This window comes from Bombus vosnesenskii, unplaced genomic scaffold (assembly GCF_011952255.1).
Source record: "Bombus vosnesenskii isolate JDL3184/JDL3185 unplaced genomic scaffold, Bvos_JDL3184-5_v1.1 scf7180000013299, whole genome shotgun sequence".
NCBI lineage: Eukaryota > Metazoa > Arthropoda > Insecta > Hymenoptera > Apidae > Bombus > Bombus vosnesenskii.
Window position 1 is genome coordinate 928847 of NW_022882949.1, and position 15697 is coordinate 944543.

The 15697-nt window shown below is 29.9% G+C and overlaps 1 protein-coding gene across 5 annotated transcripts; it reads left to right on the forward strand.

The window, feature by feature from the left end:
- Nucleotides 1-508: 508 nt before the first annotated feature.
- LOC117233843 (calcium-binding mitochondrial carrier protein SCaMC-2) lies at nt 509-15275 on the forward strand. Of its 5 annotated transcripts, XM_033494465.1 has the most exons (9): nt 509-1158; nt 2861-2987; nt 3662-3749; nt 3863-3974; nt 12404-12562; nt 13097-13354; nt 13437-13604; nt 13675-13926; nt 14011-15275. In XM_033494465.1, exons 1-9 carry the CDS (start codon nt 967-969, stop codon nt 14083-14085), a joined length of 1431 nt encoding a protein of 476 aa, XP_033350356.1. In that variant the 5' UTR covers nt 509-966; the 3' UTR covers nt 14086-15275. The 5 variants fall into 5 exon arrangements, with proteins under 5 accessions (XP_033350356.1, XP_033350359.1, XP_033350357.1 ...); XM_033494468.1 differs by lacking the exon at nt 2861-2987 and having other exon boundaries at nt 1027-1158; XM_033494466.1 differs by lacking the exon at nt 509-1158 and having other exon boundaries at nt 2866-2997.
- Nucleotides 15276-15697: the final 422 nt, after the last annotated feature.

The window sequence follows — 15697 nt, forward strand, 5'->3', positions numbered from 1 at the left end:
GTTTCGTTGAGAAATACTTTAAGAAATGCTTAGAAGAATATTACAATTCTATTAATTTTTTCGTTCATCGGTGCATGTAAATACAAAAAATTTGAAGTACGAATATTTTGACAATATAATATCGTTGCATCGAGGTAAGATTCTTCAAACGTTTTGTATCGTCTATAAACATTCATAAAAGTTTGATGTATTTTCTAAAAAAAGTGTGCTGTAAGTGAGAGTGTAATATATTTATCTATTCAACACAAATATGAATTTTTTGTTCATTTATCGCTACAAAATTAATTCCTGTCCATTAAAATCAACAATATTATGAAATTAATGCAATCTCGCAAAGAAAAATTTGAAAATCCGCGCGTTAGAAGAATCACTTTTGTCGATCGATGCCGCGTAAAGATGATTCAGAAACCTACCATTAGATGGTGTCTCTGAGTACAGAACACAGGGCACGACGCAGGATGTTCTAGTGGCACCGGAATTGGACTTAGTTGTGCATAGACAATTAGTCAGTTATGTTACGGACGTGGGGGAAAGTGGTATAGTTCCACCTTGTATGGTAAATATACGATCTAGGCGTATTCGTTTGAAAGACAAGCGTTTGAAAACCCGAGATTTTTCTGTTTACGCATGTTTTCACTTTTACATTATAAAGTATTCGTAAAAGCTTGACAGTTAAACAGACACGCAAGATCACATTCTGTTAATGGTAGAAAGTGCACGAATGGTTGGAAAATCGATGTCCACAGTTTAATAACCACCACGTGTGTGCAGCTATGAGTTCAATCGTACTAGGCGTGTATAACGATCGAAACATTCCGTGCAGTAATCGTATTGAGAATCTGCAAGTGGTTCGGGAAACAAGCACGCATAAAAAATAAGGAAAACAGGGAGATCGTGCAACAGTAACGCAGGTATATACTGGGAAGAAATTTGATACTTCGTAATATAGAAAGTATACAAAGAATAATGCCCGATGGTCGAGGGAGCGCGGTGCATGGCGTAATGCCACCGCATTATTTGCATGAGTTGCCGGCAGAGGATGAGAAGAGGTTCGAAAAGATATTTCAAAAACTAGATCTCGATGGAAACGGGCGAATCGATGTGAAAGATCTGTCTAAAGCGCTTCGTAATGTTGGAGTCGATAAATACTACGCGGAGGTAATTCTATAATTCATATTTTATTTGGTAGATGTTCGTAAACACACTGTATACGATCGAAGTGCATAACGTAGATGCATGCAATTTTTGAGTATTGAATAGAAATTAATATTTACATGTATAACGCTTTATTACTTTTTTTAAGATAGTTTTGGAACGATTAGGAATTTATAAAATACATACATATATTTCATATAGATAGAGTACTGTTTTGTTAAGTAGCTGGGACAGTTGTTTTGTTAATGTCTTGTTAACTGGTTGTCGCTATCCCTACCATTGCTTCATAGATCGGTACTCCGGCATTATAGTAATGCTTTTCTACCTGACCATGGGTCAGAATTTTATCTGGCCAGCCATTGAGCAATATATATATTTGTAGCAAATTCCAAACATCTCTCTCCTCTGTTAAATGTGAGTGAGATACTGTCAGCTGGCACATATTTATTTGTTTTATAAATATAACACTTGCGAAGTCAGTTCTACATCTACATGACACTTTGTACATTCGAAATTGCGATATTCATTTGTTTTTCCATAGAAGTATTATTATTTCTTATCTCACTCTAACTTTCTATTAATTTAAAATTTTTGGTATAGATCACTCTTTGTTAAAAAATCAGATTCGGTTCTAATTCCTGGTCAATTAGCAAGGCAATATATGTAATGAAATATGTACTTCACTTATTGTTAGTGAATATTCATACTGTACGGTCGAATTGTATAATGCGGATGCATACAACTGTCCAATGTTAAATAAAAGTTACTTTCTACATATACGATATTCTTTAAATTTTTCAGACATTATTTAAATGCATTATAAATGTTTTTAAAATATATTTTATATATATGACTTCATCGAATGCGTACGCACGCATTGCGCGCTATGCAGTAAATTTGACTGCAGATATCGCATAAAAAGCTTGACACTAACCTTTATTAGAAATCTCCATTGTTCTCTAATAATGGAATGCATATTTTGACTATTCCATTTTAATTTCTAATAACTTTGAAAAATTGCAACAAAAATTTCTTATTAATTGAATGTTTATCAATTCATAAAAAGTAATAATTAAATAAATTGTATAAAAAATGATAGTTAACAATAAAAATATGAGCCATAAATACTGTATATTTATTAGTTATAAAATAATTTATATGGGACATTTTAATTATTATATAATATCGATAAAGTTTAATTTAAAAATCGTGAATCCGGTTGTTTAACGCTTTATTAAACAGTAGATATTTTTTCTCTAACTCACATTCCAATTTATTTATATTTCTGAGATACTCGCATTACAAATTTTATTTTATCTTACATTTTTATATAACTAATGTAGTAACGACCTTGAATATACTGTAAGCTAGTCCGATTTAAGATATTCAAAAGATTTCATTTAATTTAAGGAAGGTTGTCGCTGCAGTTTGTAGTTAATACAATTTACGTAATTTCATCAAGGCTAATACCCAGTGTTATACTATTTTTTAAAGCTTCAACGGAAAAACGCGTTCTAATATACAAATTCAAAGCAAATTTTTATTTATTTATGTATCAAAATTATTGGAAGTAAACATTTTTCATTTATCAAAAATTTATCGAGATCGATCTGGATAAATTTTTATTTCTCTCAGAAATACACATATGTATACGTTAATTTCTTGAATAATTGTTATACAATTTGAGCGTTTTGCTTTTTTTCAGCAATTTTTGGCCAGTTCGGATAGTACTAAAAGCGGTGATATTACACTAGCAGAATTTATACACTACGTTCGCGAACATGAAAAAAATCTGCGTCTGCAATTCTCTCATCTTGACAAGAACAAGGATGGTCAGTAGATGTACGAAAAAATGACTATTGTGCAATGTACATAACAGAGAACTTGATGTCTACCTCTGTTAGCGACTTCCCTAGACACTTTTATTTAAAGTAATTTTTTATGCATTGATTTTTGATGCACACTATTTCATGGACATTAATTGACTGAAATATATTCTATTGTTATTAAATACCTATTTTTCTCTTACACATTACAACATAAAAATAATTACAAATTTTTTTGCATAATATTCTATTTTTGATAAAATTTCTTAATTATTATTAAAAATTTTATTATAAACTTTCGAAAAAAGAGAACTAGTTTCCCTAAAGTTCGAAATTTACTGTATATAACTGTTGTAAAAGTTTTAAATTATAAATTTCATTAAAGAAGTAAGTGAAATTGGTTAAAATTATTTCGAAATTTTAGCAAAAAATAGAATTCTACATTTGATTTAAAATTAAATGGTTAAAGAGTCGCTTTCCATAAATAGTACTTTTTATGTATCATTTTATACACGGATGACAATCTTAAGTTTACTCAGTGTCGAGGAAATAAACCGCAATCTATAAGTTCATAATCGTTGTTCTTTTCTTCGTTTACCTGTTAGTACTTAACTTGTTAATGTAATAAACAAACGGTAACATAATATTCGTCATATTGTAATTGAAATTCATTTCCGCAGGTAAAATCGATTTAGAGGAATTGATAAAAGCATTCGAAGAATTGGGAATAAAAATGGATTATAATGAAGCGAAGAAGTTATTGCAGCGGTTAGTACAATGCACAACAACGTATTTTAATATTTTATTTTTTAGTCTGATATAAAGATTTTTTATTTATGTAAACAACAAAATAAAATACAGTTTATAATATCGATTTGTAGGATGGACAAAGATGGAAGTCTTACTATAAGCTTTAACGAATGGCGAGATTTTCTGCTGTATGCACCGAGTACCGATCTTCTAGGTCTTATTGAATACTGGCATCATACAAACGTAAGTAATTATTATGATGTACATTACATTATGATCTACATTAATAATCACTCGATATTCTTATATATTTATGAGTGCAAATATTCAGAGAATACATAAAAATATATAAAATACACGTTATAATTTTTAGTAGACTATATAGATTCTATTTCGTTCCATCATAAAATTATATAAAAATCTGTAGTCTAATAATTGCTACACATTATTTTATACAGAATATCACGACTGTTTTTATTGATTTCTAATATGTGTTTTACCTATCATTATATGATATTTGATGAAATGTCGACGGTAGTATCATAAAACAAATAAATCTGGGACCATCTACTACTCTATATACTAATTGTACGATGAACTCATGGGTGTAGTTCGTGTATGTATACGGAAAAATGATCGAGTCGATTTAAACCTCTGATTCGTTGACAGAGAAGGCTTGACCGGAGGTGTGACGTAGCGATTGTCATTCAAAATGACCTTGATAGTCTTCCAGCTGTTTCTACCACTTTTCCCCGCTAAAACGCATCCCCTTCCTTCTTTGACTTGATTTCGCCACGCATGCGCTGTTCGGACAAACAATTTTCTTGCACATGCGCCTTCATTTTGTACGAGTATAGTATTTTATTGCTAGAGCAAAGAAGAGAAAAGTAAGAAATCTAACGACCAACGATGTTTCGTGAAGATGAATTTGAAATCTTTAAATTGTGATCGTTTTCTTCGGTATAACAGAGAATACCTACAACAGTGAAAAAGACGTTAGTTGAAGCAAGGGTGATCGAACAAAACAATCTTATAAATGGAGTTTTGTATCGATTTTTCTATCTTTCTTCATACTTTCATTTAATAGAAGAGAAACCATTAAAGTAATGTAATGTAGTAGCATTTAACTTTTAAGTTCGGTTCGAATATTAACATCTCTTAATTTTATTTTGCAATTATTTGGCATTGTCAGACTTTTATCAGAGACTTTTGGTCATTTCGACGTCTATTAGTGATAAACTTGAAATAACAACTTAACTTTCCATAACTGTTATGATTATTATTTAAAAGAATAGCGTAAATATTGTTTACTAAAACGTGCATATATATGTTAGATAATATGTGGGTAAAGAACAAAAAACAATTACGGATTGGAATCAATATTTTGTTATTGTCTATAGACAGTAAATTAATTTAAAGACTATCGATGATATTTAACGGAAAATATCTCTGTTTTTTCATCATGTTGTAGTTTAGATTTAACCGTATACCGCGGAATTTTTCAGCATAGTGAAATATTTCGCAATGTTTCGTCAGCCGTGCACTCACTTACTGTGCGAGGTCATCGTATTCAGGAGACAGAAAGTGCTGTACTACAAATTTGCAACTGAATAATTCCAACACTAATATTTCTTAATTTGAAATCTGAAATATTCAAATTAAAAATATTTCAAATCTGAATCATAGTTTATAATTAAACACGAATCATGTGAAAAGCTAAAATTTTAAAATACCATAAAACAATTTTATTTTTTGTTTATAATTGCAAAATACGTTGTGGTATATATATATAATTTTTCAAAAATTAATTTTTACCATATACTAAATATATAAAAATTTCAAATATTTTAAGGGCGGAAGTGAAATAATACTGATGATCGAAGATCTATCATTCAGGTCTCTATTAGTTTTCTCACGTGATGACGCATTTAATTATTCACGTGCGTGCATATTATGGCTGCAACAGTCTCAGTCTATATATGACTCACATACATAATGCATACAAATTCTACCTAGGAATCAACATGGCGTGAACAAAATTTCACTTTTTCATGCTCTTTTTACCTACGCAGCCTTTTCGCCGCACATTCAATGGTTACAAACAGTGTATTACTATTTAATTGTATTTAACACCATTGTATTTAATTAATCAATCAGATTAAAACATATTAAATTTCATATGACTTAATAGATATTTTCATATGATTACTACAAATTTGTCAGTATAAAAACCAAATGTATAGAATCTGACGAAGAAAAACACTTTATAAAAAAACAAAGCTATACGTGAATACTTTTTGTAGCCACTGTATAAAGAAAATTGTTAAAATATTTCTTTCACCGACTGATTAAGTACGACCGCCGCGTGTGACTAACAATGAGTTAGCTTGCTTCTTATGGTATTCAGTTTTCTGTGCCGGAATAGTTGACTTTCACGTGAAAAGAGGCCACGTGGCTACACGTCCTTCTCAAATGCACTAACGCGCCAGTTAATATACACAAGCGTTCTAAATTGGAACATTAATAGGAGTTTGGATTATTACAATGATGCTATCTGTTATTCATCACTATTGTAAAAATAAATTCTCCTTAATGTGAGAAAATGTAAATTATATTGAATTGACAATGATTATAGAACAGTAGTCAGTATTCCACAAATTATCTTAGCTTCTGAATTAATTTTTAATGTTATTAATAGATAAGGGGGTGTACTTTGATATAATGTACTTAAAAAGAAAAACAACCTATTCTAACAACCTATGATTTCTGGCAAAGCTAATTTCATACTTAATATTTAAAATACGATAACCAATACTTTCGGAATCAATATTTTTCATATAAATATTTTTCAAAGAAATCCCATAACTAAGTTTATTAAAAAAGACAGTTTTGCTAATAGATGTATATCGCTGACAAAATATTGAACTTTAAAATTGCTTTCAAATGAGAAGCTAAAAACGTGACATCGTTAAAAAATGTTTAGAACAAAATTATGATGCGCAGTTTATTTTACATATTTTATGTATTGTTGAATATTACGTGCATTCTGTAAATTTCTGGGTCTTGGAATTTTTCATAAATGCGAAAACATCTACTTATAATTATCATTGCCCTATGGTCTTTGTATTTTAACATATTTAACGACTTAATAAAATATCAATTGGTATAGCAAATTTTTTAACAAACTGAAAATTAACCACGTTGCAAATATGGAAAGTTAAAATCAGTTTACGACAGGTATACAAAGTACTTTGAGTAACGTGACGTAGTAGGCAAGAAAGTAGTGGGGGCTTCCCCGTCTAGACGGCCATATGTCATATCTTTGTTTCAATACTCATATCCGTATATCCGTACTGTTCTTGGACACTCTTCAGTCTTGAGATCGGACTCCGAGCTCTCAAATCGCTGACTAATGGCGAGGCTCGTTTTATCTAGTTCCCCTCTGTATTTCGTTCAACAAGATTCGCTTAATATTATTCATATCTTCGCCCTGTGTCCTCTATAATGTGTTAGGTACACGTATAAATTGTTCGATTGAAGTTCAATTTGATTTTTTAATATCAACAAGAAAAGATTATTTAGTGAATACGACTTCAATTATATTCTTCAAATAATGTACACGTTAAAAAATCCAGGATTTCTGAAACATGATTGTGTTTCGTCCACTTGTATGGTGTGCGAGGAATTTCTTCAGAATTACCATGAATTATTGCAAAGGGTAAGCGATTCCTTCTCCGATGTAATAACGCAATTATCTATAGACACCGAAAAAGATGACAAGTTTAAATGTGATTAAGAATTTCATTGTGATTTTAATTTTTTTCAAACTTTAAATATAATACTCTCATAAGGAAGGAAGGGAAAAGAAGAGTTTAAGATTGTTTTAATTATTATTATTCTGTATGAATTTTTATAAAATTTTAGTCTTAAGGATTATAATAAGATAGTAAGAATATTTTGTATTGATATGGATATTTGTGAGAGGTTATAAGGCCGCGTAGAGGTTATGGCTGAAAATATCACGTGGTGGACAATGGAGAAAGCAGAGGTTTAAACATATCGCTAAACTTTCCTTCAACGTATCTTTCGAATAAATTTCTTGAGAAATTTATTGAATTTCAATAAGCGTGGTTTAATATGAAAATTTATTCATAACTTAGAAGTATCAAAATATATAATTATTTTATGATACTATAGAAATTTCATTAATTTTATTAATCATGTATATATGATGTATCTAGAAATTTGGTAACATAATTAACATTGGATTTACGATAAATGATGACAGCTGTCAGAACGGACAAACGAATAACTCGTACGCAAGATTAAATGAAGTTATGTTTTAACAAGGAATGTGTACCCGGCAATCGCGAAGCATCAAACGATGATTCATCGTGAATGCAAACCTTTTTCTTCTCTAGTTCGTTCCAGATTGTTCTGCACAAAAGTCTGTCATTGCTAGCTGAACTTTACGCGGGAAATTTTACAATTGCTTTTACAATTGGTTCTAGTTAAGCAAAGCACATCAAAACTGAAATTTTATAATAGCTTTTAAACAAATAGGAAAATAAGTGGGTAATTGAATTGTTATATAAATCATTGAATTATTTAAAAAATAAAAATTTATTTACTAGTGAGTAGGGAAATATGCGAATGAAATTCAGAAATTTAAAATGAAATTATCCTGTTGCTATCTATGAAGATTTATTTACTGCATGTAGAGTACCAATTATTATCAGAAATACCATTTGGAAGAAGCCTGGGTAGGAGTATTGTATGAGTATCAAAAAATATATACAATAAAAAATTAAAAATGAAATTATATTATTGTCATCTATGGAAATTTATTTATGACTATTGTCAGAAGTGACGTTTGTGGGATGCTTGGGTAGGAGTATTGTATAATGTCAACAGAATTGCATAATGTTCATGCATGTAGAAGTATACAATAGACAGTCTATTTCTAGAATTACTATCCCTTGTGCATTTTAGATTTTTATATATGTAGAATGAAAGTTTTTATATAAGTAGAAGGAAAGATTACTATTCTTTAAATTATTTTATCCCTTGGAATATAAAAATTGTAAAGATATTGCAAAATAATTGGCATACATTTCTGAAACAAATATGTATAATATGCAATATAAAGTAAGTGCTGTAGCTTGTAACCAGGCGATTGTTATTTGACACTTAAGTCTTGATATCGGTTTCCCTTAAGTTTCATTTGTGTTTTATGACTTAAGACATAATAATATAACTCTACTGACCAATAATTCTGCATTATTTTATCACTCTTTTACTATATCATAAATCATAATAAAAATAAATTAGCAAAAGTATCATACATATTCTTCTTTTACTGTTAATATTAAAAGGTAAAAACCATTTTAAATATATATTTTGTAAATATAGAACCATTTAAATAATGCCAATAAATACTAACAATTGAACTATTCACGAGAACAACTGAATAGTTCCGAAAGTCAAAAGATGGAAACTTTAAATATTTAATCGCGGTTGATAAACGTCTGTCTTTGATTAGATTTATCAGAGTATCATTTTAATCAAAACATCTCAGTGTGTCTAGATTAACGCGAAACGCATGTTACTCATATCTTATGTACAATAATTTTAATTTAAGAATTCTCTGCAAACAGAATAAGTGAATTGTTTCGTGAACGAAAACGTCACAAATTACTTTTAATTAATCGAAAGTAGAGGTCTCTATTTGTATGTAAATACATGCGTATTAAAAATATTTGTACTTCAATCATTATAAATTTTGGTACACAAAACCTTACACGTTATGTAGTATGTTAAATGACCTCTATTCCGAAAAAACATATTTAACACTGCTTTAAATAGTTAAAGCTAACTATAAGAAAAAACAAACGGTGTACTAGTTAACATTAATGTTTTCTAAAGTCACTACCATTTTACATGTCAGGTTTTTCTCGCAATAAAAATGATTGTTGTGAGTCAAAAGCATTACGCTTAATTAACTATAGTTTACTCTTCTTCAGCTACCGGAATTGTGCGCCTTCTAGGTATTTAGCTAGATTCAGAATTAGCGATCTGTCACGTGATTAAGGTGTTCTCACATGTAAAAGAAATAATACGCGAATTGAAGAAAATTTTAAAGTTAGGTTTGGGCAAGGTACCAAATTGCTTTGTTGGCTTCTGGCCAGACTTAACTGCAGAAACCTGCATACTTCGTTTCTCTCAGTCGTTCTTTGGATTTATTCAGTTTTAAATCGAGTTTTTCATCCTTATCCTTCGAACAAGCACAAAAAACTGTTCCATGATGGATAGCGTGGATATAGATACAGATATTATTCTTTAGTTTAACGTAAAGTTAAGTATCTACGATCGGTATTTCTTTTATTTATTTTACTCGGTTCTTTGTTTCCCAAGCGATATGACGTTTCCGAGAAAAACTCTCGCAATAGATAAGTTTGCTTCTCTATTCGTTTTCATCGGGTCTTATTACTAAACTGCGGATGTTGATGCAATTTTATATTTTTATGAGCATAATTAAAGAAATGGAATCTAAATAAAAATTTGTTTCATTTACTAAATATTATAATAAGTATTCTATTTTAGATATTTTATGTACTTTTGCATTCTGTAGATTTTTTAAACATTCACAGTTTACTTACATTTCAGTTCAAACATCTTGTACGGATATCGACATATCTTCCTTTAAGGTCATATCATCTTTCTTAATAAATACATCTAGAGTGTTACTTGAGATTCAGTAGAAATACATTTTTTCACATGAATTGTGCTAGTTGGGAAATTAACTATAACGTTTACAACATTAAGATCGTCCACTTGATTCCTTGCGAATATGTTCACAATTAATAGGCGTATGCTGCTATCGATTGCCTTTTTACACAAAGATATCGATAATAGCTGCTTGTATAATCAATCAAAGGCGTGCAAGGTCAAAATCTAATTCAGTGAAACCTAACTGCGTCAAAGTTCTTTGGTAGCAGTTTCTATCCTTTTTTTATACCTAATTTACCGAAGCGGAAATAAAATCCGTTTTTTTTTCTTATTGTTATTCAGGTACTTTTGCCGCTCATTGTATCAAGGAGAACAACTTTGCCGCATATTTTTGATCAACCATTTACCTTCCTCGTCCAAAGTCTCGCTTATAGAACTTAAAATACAAGTACGCGTAAATAAATAACGTGTATTTTTATTGTAGGATCGCGACTAGTACATATCATGTTAATGGCCTCATGTTAATGACATAATAATGATGTTTAGGACATTAAAAAAACAAACATATATAGATGTCAAGTTAATAACAAATATTTGCATTTTCAAGCGATCTGCTAATATTAAGCTTATCGTACAATTATTTTTTCGTGATAAAATAGATTTAAAGCTAATTACCTAAGTTATTAATATGTCTGCAAAACCGCTAAACGTTTCCCCTTCGTTTCGTTTACATACGTGTTAGAATATTTATTTCAGGCAAACCCGACGAACGAAATATTTCTAGAAATTACATTTTTGAAAATTATATAAAGGATTGTCATTAATTCGCATAACTTTCACTACAAAATTATCCAAAACTTAATTGACTCGAAACGTCCAGCTGCTTTCTAGATGTAGATAGCGTCGATGTATATATATGGAGTTTCATAATTGTTTGAAATAGCGTTTTAAAAAGTTCGATTATTTGATGAGAGAAATCGTGTTGAATTATAAGAAAAATGAAGAAAACTTAATCGCAAAATATGATGTAATGTCTGGAACTGATAAGAAAGTTGAAACTGTGTTTGAATAATTTGAGAAGCATATAGTTGATCGGAGTTCAAGAATTATCTGACACGTGGTACGCGAACTACCGACAAAGCGTAGCTGAATATGTATTATAATGAGACTGGTGTTAACCAGTGAACACTGGTTCAAAATGTATTGGAAGATAAGCGGTCGTTGAAACGTTTATTTTTCAGACGAACGTTAAAATTATTGCTTTTAAATTTTTCAGTGAAAATCAACGACGTCCTAATAAAATTTGATATTATCTAAGTATTCATATTATCGAATAATCCATTTAAATATCCAAATCAATGACTAATATAAGATATTTCTTGTAATTAGGTCAAATCATCAGTTGGAAATGAAGATAGGAAATAAAAAAAGAATATTATTAGGAAAAATTAAATAATTTAAAGTGAAAACAAAGGAACATATCGATTGGTGTATAAAAAAGATATTTAAAAGTGTAGAAATGTCTTAAAAATTTCCGAGATTCTTCCTGCACTTTTGGAGCATATCATGTATCATGTAATATTCTTGAAATTCTTGTTTATCTTCTATAATTTTAAATCCACGATTGTATACAATAAAAACACCCTGTATATATGTGTTTGAGTCGTACAAGTTGTCAATTTTTTTTTTAGTATTTTGACAATAATGAGAGTCACATGTATTTATGCATAACAGCTAAATGTCAAAATCACAAAATATGCCAGGTAAAAGGTTAATCGTTAATGAAGTAATCATGCACGACTTATCAAAGTTAAAACTATATTTTCGCGGTACGGTTCCTTTTAAATGCAAAGTGGAGGTTCGTTTTTGGTGCGTTCATTAGCTAGGGTACTTGTTTGTAGAGATAAGATCTAATAATTATATTGGTTATTGCTTTTTTTCAGTATATGGACATTGGGGAGGACATTGGTGTCCCTGAGGATTTCACAACTGGTGAAATGGTCTCTGGAATGTGGTGGCGACATTTGGTGTCCGGTGGTGTAGCAGGTGGTGTATCACGCACATGTACGGCGCCTTTGGATCGTATTAAAGTTTACTTGCAGGTGGGTTTGCAATAGAAAAATCCCAATAAATTTGTTTTATAAAGTGAAATAAAAAAATTCAAACTATTTAACTTCATGTAATGTAATTTATTAAAATTTCTGAAAAGTCAGAAAACGATTGATTATCTTAGTGGATTGAAAAAATAAGGAAAAGAGAAACTAAAGCTCAAATGTATACAATGGCTCAGAACAGTATTTGAATACCTATGCAAACTTTTATGGATACATTATATGTATTATCTAAAATAGACTCAACTATTAACTACCAAGTTTGATTCAAATTTTATCATGTTTATAATTGTGACAGTCATGTCTCATTATATCACTCATGAAATTTCAAGATGTTCTATACAACAAATATGATGTATAACATGGAAGTTTTCTATGGTAAATGTGCAAATATTTCCATTGAGCTATTGTAGGCATAGTTTAATAAAATATAGAATCAAAATATTAGATACATATTAAAAATTAAAATCACAGTTAAATGAATAGCTCTCTACTTTACTTTATTTTAAAGAAAAATGCTTTCAGGTACATGGAACACGACACTGCAAAATCAGGAGTTGCTTCAGGTACATGCTGCGCGAAGGTGGCTCTATCAGTCTGTGGAGAGGAAATGGTATAAATGTACTTAAAATTGGACCAGAGAGTGCGCTGAAATTCATGGCTTATGAGCAAATTAAGAGAACGATTAAAGGAGATGACGTTAGAGAGCTCGGACTTTATGAACGATTAATGGCTGGATCTTTAGCTGGTGGGATTAGTCAGTCAGCCATATATCCACTTGAGGTATGAAATTCACGTAACATACCATAACACCAATGTAATATTTTCATTATTTTTTAGTGATATTGTTCGTGATATATTGCAGGTGCTCAAAACTAGATTTGCTCTTAGAAAAACAGGAGAGTATTCGGGTTTAGTAGATGCAACAAAAAAGATATATAGACAAGGTGGTTTGAAATCTTTTTATAGAGGCTATATTCCTAATTTAATGGGAATAATTCCATATGCTGGTATTGACTTGGCTGTGTACGAGGTAAGTATATAAAAAATGATTGATAGTTAGTAATCTTTAGTTGAAATATTATTCTTTTTTTTTTGTATAGACTTTGAAAAACAGGTATTTACAAACACACGACAAAAATGAACAACCACCTTTCTGGATATTGTTATTATGCGGAACAGCTTCAAGCACAGCCGGTCAAGTGTGCTCGTATCCACTAGCGCTAGTCAGAACGCGGTTGCAAGCAGATATGTCTCCAGGGAAGCCTAATACTATGGTTGCTGTTTTTAAGGAAATTATTAAAAATGAAGGTATTCGCGGTTTGTATAGAGGTTTAACCCCAAACTTTTTAAAGGTATGGAATAATTTACATAACGATTAATTTTTGATAAATGGAGATCATAAATTATTCATATATTTTTTATTTGTTTTTTTTTAGGTTGCACCAGCTGTGTCGATTAGTTACATGGTGTATGAAACCGTCAGGGATTTCTTGGGTGTTAATATGACGTGATGATTATTTATTTTAGGTGATATTAATTTAACTAAATTATTCTTTAATTACATCATAATGTATACAAGCAAGCCAGTCGTTGGTTGAACAAACAATTCGGCATGTTCTGCCTTTTGTTATATGTAATATCGCTTATTTATTGTTAACTCGAAGCTTCTACGATTATTTAAGCATTTGCCATTCTATTTTCCAATTGTATATCACACTATTAAACTCATAGAACATATTTATAACAAATTTCACATAAGGAGATAAGTATAACAAAAGTGGCCAGCATAAAGAATTTTAATTAATTTCCAATGAGTTCACATTTATACACTCCGTGTATACATCATGCTAACTAGTTTAAACGTATTCATTGTTATGACTTACACTTATATTTCGCTTCTATGAAGAAGAACAAAAGTGTAAATTTATAATTTCGAAATAGAAATGATAGTATAAAGACCAGTAGAAGAAAAGAAAATAGTATTATGTCTTATAATTTTATTTTGATCGTTTTTTATGGAGAGGAAATAAGGATGTGGTTGATAGTTGTAATATTAAAGAAAAAAGGAATTCCTGTACGATCCACGTACGATTTGCAAGTCAAGTAATCTACAGATGGAAATGTAATTTTATGAAAATGTAAACGAATGTATTGTTTAGAAAATACATTAGATAATGTTGCAAATTCTGAAAATAGGAGGATCGAGTTATATTATTGCTGTGATATGTATGGTTATAAGCTAAATTGAAAACATAATTCAGTGCATAACATCCTATCAATTTTGTAAATGCGTTTTATTTTTATTGTAAATTTCTTCCAGTATTTAATGATAATAACGAAAATAATAATATCAATAGTAATAATAATAACAAATCCGCTATTATCAAGGTGTTATGCTATGAGTTATTGCAAACACTGCACATCTATAATTTATGTGTTAAACTTGTTCCATGAACGAGTACTCTATCCGCGATATTACATTTATTACACGCATTGTTTTAACATAATTCTCTGATTAAATGAATCTTGTAGGCATGTTATGTATATTCTATGTATTATAAATATGTATATTTAAACTCCAAAGAAGTACATCACGATATAGCATTATATTCGTGCCTGTTTACTTCTTTCTTCAAAATAATCACGAGTGTTGAGTGATGACGATAAAAAAATAATAGTTTCACAATTTATCTTTGGACAAGTATCAGGTATTATTTTCACGTATATCTTTAAAATCAAAGATGTCCTCTTATTTTTTCCATCACGTTTTTAACATAAACGAACTATAATTTAAATAAAGTAGCTACAAATTACAAAACCCATTTTTTCTGGGTACTTCTAGCATTTATATTAGATGTACGTACTGTATAGAAACATTTAACTGAATCAACATTTTCGATTACTTTTTTAAGTCTATAGAATGTTCGTTGTGCTTTGGAGTAGAATTTTATAAATAATCCATACGAATTTGGAAGAACCGTAAAAAAGTAATTTGACGTGTCGTTTAAAATTAAAACGTTTTACAGCATTACGCAGTTAATACAAATTATAACGGAAGTGACGATTGTCATGTGAAAAAGATGTAAATTAATAGTTTTTTAGTTCTTTTTATGGCTTGATATC